The following is a 10,852-nucleotide window of genomic DNA, read 5'->3' as shown; positions in this document are numbered from 1 at the left end:
TGTTTGTCATTTCTCCGATCACAAATGCAGACATGGTTTTATGTTTACGCGGCGCGATGCAATGCAACGTGTAAAAAGACAGTATGAGTCATTATAATCCGTAATTATGTCCCCACTGGATGCAACAAATGCCTCGATTATAATGGGTTTTCATGTTTTTGTCTCGTTGCTCCGGCCAGGACAAGGCATCACAATATGGAAAGGGGTGTAACATTTCCGTCACACGCTTGAGGTATTCGGCTAATCACAATGCACTGGATAGCTGGCCAATCAGAGCACATGCATCTTGCTTTTCAGACCGATGAGCTTTGTAAAAATCGACGCGTTTCAGAAAGGCGGGGCATAGAGGAGAAACAATAATGTACAGTATGTGGAAAATAATGTGTTTTTTGAACCTTAACCCGCTTATTCACATTTCATTACACCAAATACACAAAATAATGTTCTTTTTAGCAACATCATATGATCCCTTTAACTTACTTGTGAGACGCACAACCAACGCTGCTAGAAAGCTATACAAGAAGGATCTACGTGTCCAAACATAGTTGCAGGCACCCACTGATTCCCTCCAGTTCAATGCTCTCTGTTTTCTCAGGTCAGGAAATGCACCCCTCTCCCCTCTGCAACATGACACCAGGAAGTGAAGACAGAGGGAAAAACCCAACAGAAAGAGGCAAATATACAACATGTGGAGCTGAAAATTCCCCAGCTCATTTCTGGTCAGACAAAATCAAAATCACAGCTTTCCCAACATGTACTTTCGTCTAAAATATGTCAAAATTCATTACAGTTTGTGGTACACCAGTGCAATATCAAACATATTGCCATTTATATGGATCCAACAAGCACACGTCACCATTTTAAGGCTTTGCCTTAGTTTCACAGAGGTGTAGCACACCATAATTATGTAATTAATGTTAGCAACCAACATTTATAGAAGCCTAACTCCATCCTCATCATTACTATTATTGATCCAAGATTTAGGACTATTATGTTTTCTGTTTGCTCATACGGTTGCTATCAACAGTCTTATCTCTTTCCGTTGTCTCACAGTGTCTCAAATACATGTTTTTCAAAAAGACAAATGCTGAATTTGGAATTGTGACGTGTGGAGCGGGCCCGGACTCGAGACCAGTGAGTGGCGCATGTGTCGCTCATCATCATTTACTCCACCGGCCTCACTCCGCTCCCACGGCCCTTGGCCCCGCCCCACTCGTCACAGGAATGCATACTACTCTTACTATTTCTGCCATGTAAATAGAATAAATAATAAGAATAGTTTGGTAATATGCTATTTCCAATTCAGTGAAGTTTTGTTCTTTTCTAATGCAAGTATATGGAAGAGCTGTGTGTTTGCCGAATTCAAATTTTATTGAAAGTATCCAAAAACATGGTAAATAGTTGTTGATGGCTCTAGTGATAGTGTTGCCACAACAACAAAATTGATCAGTTATCATGTGTAATTGCTTTCAAATGTGGCTTTTTTCAGTTGACTATAAGAAGCATTTGGAGCAATTCTGATCAACAGTCTTGACCATTTTCAATCATTTTATTGCATAAAAACTGTTTGAAAAAAAAAAGGCTTTCAAAATGATTTCCAGTTAATTTATTCTACTGTATAAGTACATTTTACAGAAAGCCATGCTGTTCATGGAAATTTACAGTTTATTTCTATGGGGTGTTCTGTAAATGTTTTGTCAGCAACAGTAACCAAGGAGGGTGGAGCTTAGTGTCATCCTTATGATGAAGTCGCTTTGGATCTGCTAAATCAGGGGTGCCCAAACTCGGTCCTGGAGGGCCGATGTCCTGCAGAGTTTAGCTCCAACTTGCCTCAACACACCTGCTGGTAAGTTTCTAGTATGCCTATAAGAGCTTGATTAGCTGGGTCAGGTGTGTTTAATTGGGGTTGGAGCTAAACTCTGCAGGACACTGGCCCTCCAGGACCGAGTTTGGGCACCAACGTGCTAAATGAATAAATGTAAATGTACTTAAATATCTTTTGAGTCAGGACATTAGTCTTTTGACACCAGAGCGTGACAATACATAATGACCATGGTGCTGACTATGAACTTTCCACCCCATATATGCTTTCCACCCTGATGCCTTTGATATCACTAAGCTTCAGTTCTGAATTCATTATTGTCAATTGCTATGTAAAGCCATACATAAGAACATAATTATGGTGCCAAGACTCCAAACCCTGTCTGGACTGCACTAATCCCAACAGTAAATTAGGTAGGTATCTCTGGATTGGGTGAGATCATGGTAGCAGAGATTGACACACCTGAGAAATTGAACTGTATAAGGGGCTGATTCTGTAGCCTCTGGCAGCGTTCGACTCAGCTATGTCTGCCAGGGATCACTTTACTGGGTAGGTAGTGATGACAGGCTCCCCTGAACTGCTATCACTGTTTGCACTCAGCTATTTGTTGATATGCCAGGAATTCATCTTTTTTGTGTCTTTTTTCTTCCCTCCTATCACCCTTTTTTTCTACAGTACGTCAGTAAGATGCAGAAAGACGGCTGTGATGACAGCAGCACTTCAAATAAAGTGCTGCCTTTAGGCCCACACAGTTCTGTTTACTTAACTAATTGTGTTCATTGCAAAGGGTATACCTCCCATTTTAAGTACACACTCAATAGAAAACCTTTTTTCGACATGAAGCATAACCACCAGTGACATGAACAGTGACCCAGTTCTTATGGTTAACTTTAATAACCCAAGTTATTAGTAATTAAGACTCTTAAACTGGAATATTAAGGACACTACATCTTACCTTCTGATCTCTTGAGTTCCTTACGTTGTATTGCTGGTAAATCTTTTTTGATGCCATTACTCAGGGGGATGACCAGACTTGGCTCAGACACCGGCACCTTAGTCTCCACTTTGGAGAAAGAGGCAATCCGCTGTAATATGGAACCCACGCTCTCTTTGGCATGGATATCGTCCTGATCAATATCATTGCTGATCTCCATCTGTCCTGACAGGGAAGGTGAGGCAGGGGCCACCTGGACCACTTGGGGCTTAGAGACCACATTGAACTGTGGAGTCTGGGCTGGAGACAGAGGCACAGGAGATTCACTGATGTTGGGTACTGGGATAGCTCCAGGAGGAGTGATGGGCTCTTTCTTTTCAATGATGTTGTTGTTGTGGGCCATGGGTAGGTCGGTGCTGTCCAGGCTGCTGATGGATGCAGAGGAACTTGCTGAGACAGTGGGACTGTTGGATAGTGTGTGGAATCTTGGAGGTGGTTTAGGTGCTCCCAGAGATTCCGTCTGAGACTTGAAAACCAAGTTGTCAAGGTCAAGAGGGAACTTGTTGAGGCGCACCGGATCTTTAGGTCTAGGTGACTGGGTGTTGATAGAGGAGTCCCTTGCATAGGTACTGCTGTTCTGAATGTTATGGGGAATTGTGCTCCACTGCGGACCTGTATTGGTGTATCGTGATTCAGGCGAAATCACTCGCCTCATTCCTGCAGTCTCCATCTGGAGGTCCAAAGAAGGCATGGAGCCATGGCTAATACCCATGGGTTCAGTTGGGATGACCAGAGGACCCTCCAGCACTGAATGGAACATGTTTCCATGTGAGGAGAACTTCTTCAGGGCAGGGCTGCCTAAATGTTGGGCCTTGAATTCCCCAACACCAACCGGACTCTGGCGTGGGCTTGTGTTGGAGCAGAGTTTTGAAGAGACCTGGTACTCCAGACTGGAAGAGGAGCTATGGAGACTGTCGTTGTCACTTCCTGGCCCGGAAGATGAAGTGAAGCCATTGGGGTTGAATTTGTTTTGAAAAGAGGCAGCTCGGTTGATCCCAGAGCTGGCATTGATAGTGGGCTTTCCCATTGTCCCTCGGTTGAAGGAGAGACTTGACACCATCCTATTTCTCATAACGGGGCTCTGGGCAGGACTGCAGCTGATACTAATCCTGGAGCGATAAGGAGGAGACACTTGGTTCTCTGGACTCCTCATATCATTTGTCTTGTTGAGGATTGCACTCGGGCCGATGGGAGATGTGACAGAAGATGTAGGGGAGAATGTGGGGATCTCATTCACATCATCGATATCAAAGGACCTCTTCAGAGCTGTATGAGGAAAAAAGACACAAACTTGATTAATTTTTAATGTAAGAAGACACTCTTGAAGGCTTAATGAATAATAAAAGACATGTAATAAAATGAGGTAGGTTAAATTGTACCTAATAACCAAAGGGCACATTTCAGTTCCAGAAACACTAGGCTATAATTTTTCAGGTAATACATTTCTAAATTGGTGATAATACTGATAATACATCAAAGTTTTGGACTTCTTTCATGATAGAAATCATAAATCAGCTAAGACAGTCATTTCCTGTTTTTGATTAAAAGAGGCACTAAAACCTTAAAAGGATACACTTCATGGTGAGGGCAGCCTGGAGCCCTCTCTGAATGGACGCCTGTCAGACAGATTTTGAAGGGCCAAGCCATAATTACAATGGTGTCTGTGCAATCTTGCTTTGAGTGTGATATAACAATTGTGAACAGATATGCTTTATTCTAGCATCCAGGTTATATTTCGTAAGTCTTTAAGAGATTGGGACTAAGGTAGATGAAAATATTTGCACACAGCACAAACAATCGGTTAATAATCTTTCATACGAAAGTGTCAATAATTTAGCAGTATTGAGATATTTATAAATATACTGAGACTAGATAAATTAACAAACAAACAAAAGCATTATATAGTTAAGTTGAGATATGACCTTTAAAAACACATTATTTCTGCTCCTCATGTAAATGTTTTTCTTTAAATTATATTTGATTTGTTTTTCACCAGAAAACAAGACAGCATACTGATTATGAATAATGAATATGAAAATATTCACAAAAACAGAATTTAAAATACCAGCTGCATCAAAATCCACACAGAGTGTGAAGTAAAAATTATTCATGTCACCACAACATCAACATTTGCTGTCAATTAAAAACATGTGCTAAGGAAATGTACAATAAGACAGTGTAAACAGTCTCTCATGGGGCTGAGCGGTAAGTCTACACCTGGAGCATGTAAATTGTGGTGACACTGTATAATCCCCTCATTCTCCGAAGCAGCAACACAAAGCCGAAGGCAAACAGTGCTTTTCGACCTTTTCCCTTTGTGAGAGGCAGTGGCTTTTCCTCCAGCACAAAGGACCAATTCAAAGACACAGTGTCAGGGGCTGAAGGCTTGGATTACAACAGTCCTTCACCGTGACTGAGAATTCCAGTGGTGAACAGTACAAATGTTCTAACAGCTCTGTGGCAGACCCAATTAGAAGTGGCAGCTTGAGCATTTAATGTACACACCATTGCACCATGTGATGACAATTGGATCTGTTTAGGGTATGATGCCATGAAGTGCTTGCAGTAGTATCACGGCTCACATGCCATCATTGGCATATCAAAAACCCAGGCACCATGACAGAACATCAGAGGCATAACCTGAGATTTTCAACCCTCTTCAGGTGCTGCCTTGTGTAAACAAGCAGCTATCAGTGTGAAGTTATCATAGCATCTCGCCCAGCAGCCCTGATTTTATCTTCACCCGGCAGGAGGCAGGGCTGGATCCAGGGCCGCCTGTCTTCCCGTAGGGTATGCTACCAATTAGAGTCACGGAGACTACAGGCACTAAATGAAATCACATACAGTGAGGAGACCACAGACCCTTTGTTTCAGCTCGCCCGTCACCATCCGCACAGCTGTGAAAGTTTAAGCCTAATCGAATTCCAGCAGCAAGTCGCTTGGTAAGGCCGACTGTGCATCACTACAAGCAATGTCATTCTTTTCAGCATCCCAGAAGACATTTAATATGAGGAGGACACCATTAGGGTGCCATTTGATTCAATGGAGGAGAGGTTAAAGTTGCCGTGTGTACTCTCACAATGGCACTCAAAGTGATGGAGAAGTGCACTTTGGCAAAGAAGTACGCACCACTTTAGCTGACTACAGTTTCGGAAAAGCGAAAGAAAAGACACAAAGCAAGGGAGGGACAGCAAACCAAGTGGCACAGTCTAACGGCTTTTTTTACGGTGCAGCACATGCAAGTGTAAACTTGTACTCCCCTTTGACTGAGATAAAAAGGGGCCGGTATCAGGTAATTACTGGCACCCTGTCAAACGCTCAGGAAATAATTACGCTGGCAGCCGAGCGCACCATCTCTTTGCTGTTCAATATTCTTTCTCAAAGCTTTGCTGCAGTTTAATCCTCTCTGTTAACACATGGAGCAGCACAATGCCTGCACAATCTGATAAAAGAGAGAAACCTGAGAAGCTCCTTCTTTGCCCTACTCTCTTTCCTCTCGACTGAGTCTCGTTTGCTGCGAGTTATGGCTCTTTGGGAAATTGGATAGATGTTGATGCCTCCTGTGATGATTATATGCTTCCTGTGAAATTATTTGTTGACATTCCTTCATTTAGGGCATTTTGGGTCCTTTTGTAATTTCCTGTTAACCAGGTTCAATGCAGCTCGGGACTGTTTGTCCCTCTGGGAAAAAGTAAATTCACTCATGGGCTAGACACAGATTCCCGTTGGTTTCTAAAATAAGATCAAAAGGGACAGTTCAACCAAAAATTAAAGTTATCATTCCAAACAATTTTTTTCCTATTTTTATGTGTTTTTGAAACACAAAAGAACATTTCAACAGTTTTTGTCCATACAATAAAAGTCAACAAGGTCCAAAACAACATTGGACCCCATTGACAGACAGCAAAACACTGAGACATTTTGCAAAATACTAACTGTGTTAGTTTTTTTTTACAGAATAAAGACAGTCATACAGGTTTGGAATGACATGAGGCTGAATAAATGATGAATTTTAATTTTTGTGTGAACGATTCCTTTAAATGTTGTCTGCCACAAATAACCAAAATACCTTGCACAGTCAGTATATCTGTGACCCCTTCTAAAGGAAGCCACATGAAAAGGAATAAAAGAGATGTTTCCTTATGTGTAATATGCGTTCACATAGATTCAGGATCATGCAGTTCATGGTTTTATGACACTAGCTGTCATGCTACTTTGGACCTAAGGTTTATGGTGAGGGCTGCAAGGCAAACAGAGAAAGGGCCTGAGGATGATTGCAGAGGGGGTCATCAAAGAGACAAGTGGGGGAGGTCAAGGGGACACCATACAGTCACTGATGCATGTATATTGTCTATCCATGACATTTCTGTTAAACACATAAAGATCATATGATAATAAACAGCTGTATTTCTAATGTAAATGTAGCTCCTTTCCTAACCTGATAGTTCTGATAGGGAAAGTTTTAGAGATGCACCTACAGGGAGAGTAAATTGTTGGCCAGGCGGATGGGGGGTATTGGGGGGGCAAGTTTGGGCCTGTTGCGCTTTTCCATCCCCCACCATCACATTCCTCGCAGGTATTCCCAGACGACCCCTTGAAACACCACCCTAAGCACATAGCTCAGACGTTGCTCGGACCACCTCTGCTAAGGCACATCTGGAAGCTGAATTCCGAGCTGCCATTTTCAGCATTGCAGCGATGTGAATAAGGCACTGTACTCACACCCCCCGAGAGCCATGAAAAGCTTTCACATAGTTACAGATACTCTCTGTTACACCTTTTTAGCCTTTTGAGTTGAATTTAGCTCCTCCATCATCCTGATCCAGTATAACTGCATGTGCTATTCAACACCAGTGTGCTTTCATTACTATTTCAGATTTGGCATCTAATGTTCCAAATAGGAATAATGATTAAAACAAGGATGAAAAAAGAACTCATGGCTGATAATGGCATTTGATGGGCTTCAGTCCACATACACTCAATATGTGGTATCAACTGTCAGGCAATTACATAGAAACATGCCTGAGCCACAATGTGTTCTCCAGGATTCCTATGTCTTTCTAATTGTAACTTGGCAGCTTTTTGTAGAATGTGATCTAAGAGAAACAGCTCAGAAACTACCTTTTCTAAATACTTATCAAAGGGTAAACAAAGGTTGAATAAAGCTTGACCATCTTGTACAGATGTTTAGTTTTGGGTGGACGTGTTTTTAGGAATGATAATCAAACAGAGGCTGAGCTGAGATCCGTCAACTTACTATTTATTACTAACCTTCCCTTGCCTCCGTAAAACGACCATTTACACCCAAATACTTTAGAAAGATGAAGTTATAATTAGTGTTTTGTAAGACAGTCACATGGTAAATTTGGAAGGTATGTGCGCATATGAGTCTTTGAGATACAGCCAAGGAAAAAAAAGAGGCAAGTTACTGTAATTGCCCCCAATCTAGCTCAGTCATAAATTAAATACCTGTGATTGACATAACAAAAAATCAAAAAGTTCTGTGCCACTATCTACAAGCTTTCTTAAAAACAAATAAAAAAAATCAAGAAAAATAAATTAATTAAACAATAAATACAATAATTAAAATAAGTAAATTATTTAAAAATTATCAAATAAAATTATATTCACACTGTGAATTCTGTATATGAAAGATAAAATAAATACAAAACAAATAATTTAACAAAACTAAATTAAACTAAAATGAAAAATAAAATAAAATACACACTATTAATTCTGTATATGCATACAGGGGCTAGCTGCGGTTAGTTTTTTGTCCAGTGACTATTATATACTATTATATAAGTTTATACTATAGGCCTATAGTGTAAGTTTGAGCAGCCGTTATTTAGAAAACTATTCCTTAAATGGCACATTTCTAGAGTTCAAGGTCTAAAGTTTCTGGAGTTCAAGGTCAATTTGTGTGTCATGCTGAGTGACATGTACACAAAAATTCATAACTTAACTTGGCAGTCCAATTTTTTTTCTCCTCAGTAGTGTTCATATACACATACATAGACTCAGTACATAGATATTTCATACAGGCCTTCAAGCTTAGCCTCCCATATCCCACAAGGCTTTACCAGGGGCCCTATATCTCATCAATCGTTATTCTATGACTCCCATAATGCTGCAAGGAATGCACTGTATAGGCTGAAAAAGCAATGAAAACCATCGTCCTTTGTTTTTATGTAGGCTAGACTTTAGTGAATCAGTACCAGGAATCAACACAACATCATCACATGATCCTGGATCTGCTTGATCAAAAATGTACCTCAAGATACAGCATGCAGTCAGTCTCAAATTACACAACAGGAAGGTTAAGGCCAGTTCTTCTGGACATATTTTGCCTTTCCCTCATTTCCACACATTCACATTTACAGGAAATGCATCCGTCATCACCCGCTGAACAGCCTCACATCACCAAAGTTCATGCCTACAATTAAACTTCTACTGATAAGAAATGGATGACTGCTTTTCACAGTCACTCGACCACAAACAGTCATATAAAAGAACGAATGATCTCACTATACGTCCTACAACATTCCAAGAGGCGTTTTCCTCAGAATGAACAGCGGTTCTGTCTATCTTCACTCAAGCACATGGAGGCACACTGATCTCTTGTTCGGAAATGACCTTATTGGCTGGTTTGAGGTGAAGCTGAAAGAATGTAATGTCCCTCTTGTGGCATCTTCTACTAGGAATCACATGGCCTGGGTATAAATCTGAGAAAACTGTAGAGGCCAACACTAAGAACACTACGTCTTTACACTCAAAGTGACATGGACGGTGATGATCCCATCTTCTAGTTAAATCCAATTTTGCCTGTCTCAAGTCATAGTACTTTTCAAGAGCTTAATAAAAGTTAGGTGTAACTGACAGAAATCAAGGCATGTCAAGTGATTTTGTTTAACGCATTGACAAAATGTTGAGCACTGTACTATTTCAGCTCTAGAAGGAACACACCCAGTGAACATGTTTACTGCTTAGCAAAAGACACCTCAATCTTCTCTGTCATCATGTGTAATTGCCAGTCTTCTTAAGAATGAGTTTTTGCTGAAGCATCTACCAGACAAACTGCTCCACAACATTATGAAGGCAGCAAAAGCGCTTCCTCAACAGTATTTAGCCGACAACTGTTTCCACGCAGCACGCAAATATAATAATAGATGGTGCTTTATTCTGAGTGCTTGAACTCATTTGTTTTTCCTCTTCACATCAGCACCTGTCTAAACACTGAGAGAAACTATTGTTCTCCAGTCCCCGCTGTGTCCGTCCATGACGGATCTATTGGAAAGGGTGCCTCTCTTCCTCAGAAATGTGTGTCAGATTCAATAGTGGACACGGCTGTGGTGAGGGTTGTGAAGATGTTTTTTTGACGCTCTGCAGTTTAAAGAAACAAAGGTTTGGGAGCATGCTAAGATAATTACAGCAGCACATTAGTGGAATGTTCTGACACCATCCAACCGCACAACTTTCACTGCATTAACTTTTTACAACTTTTGGAAGTTCTTCAGAACAGCTAGATAGATAGATAGATAGATAGATAGATACTGTACACTAAAGGCATGTTTGGAATAGTACAATTAAATTTCACAGCTGCAACTCCTTTTGCAGTAATACCAAACTATTCTTGAATTAAGCCATGTTGTTTTATGAAAATAGAATTTGCATAAATAAATTATACACCTATAGGATCACTTAAACATGTCCTTTGATCTAACACTGAAGACTAACCAACCCAGTCAAATCAGCCTTGCCTCTCTAGTCATCCATGTGCTTAGGGTCTGTATGGACAATGGATGTTTACACTTTATAAATCGTCACAAAGAACAGTATAATAAAACATCAAACTTTTATTGACATCCATAATCAAAAATTTCATTCCAAAATAGACTAAAAGAGACTTTTAAAATTTAAAAAATAAAAATACAAATCTACATCCTAATTATTAATTTATTGACATATATATATATATATATATATATATATATATACATACATGTGTGTGTGTGTGTGTGTGTGTGTGTATGCAT

At 40.4% G+C, this 10,852-nt stretch overlaps 1 protein-coding gene across 1 annotated transcript in view; it reads right to left on the bottom strand.

Moving 5' to 3' along the window:
- LOC107685931 (septin-9-like) overlaps positions 1-10,852 on the bottom strand; it is a 69,629-nt gene that overhangs the window by 58,016 nt on the left and 761 nt on the right. The window contains exon 2 of the mRNA XM_016482695.1: positions 2,778-4,082. Coding sequence (XP_016338181.1) covers positions 2,778-4,082 — 1,305 coding nt within the window. The remainder of the gene's footprint in view (positions 1-2,777; positions 4,083-10,852) is intronic.

The sequence above is a fragment of the Sinocyclocheilus anshuiensis genome, unplaced genomic scaffold (assembly GCF_001515605.1).
Source record: "Sinocyclocheilus anshuiensis isolate Anshui unplaced genomic scaffold, SAMN03320099.WGS_v1.1 scaffold701, whole genome shotgun sequence".
NCBI classification, from domain to species: Eukaryota; Metazoa; Chordata; class Actinopteri; order Cypriniformes; family Cyprinidae; genus Sinocyclocheilus; species Sinocyclocheilus anshuiensis.
This window is presented reverse-complemented; position numbering and strand designations above follow the sequence as displayed.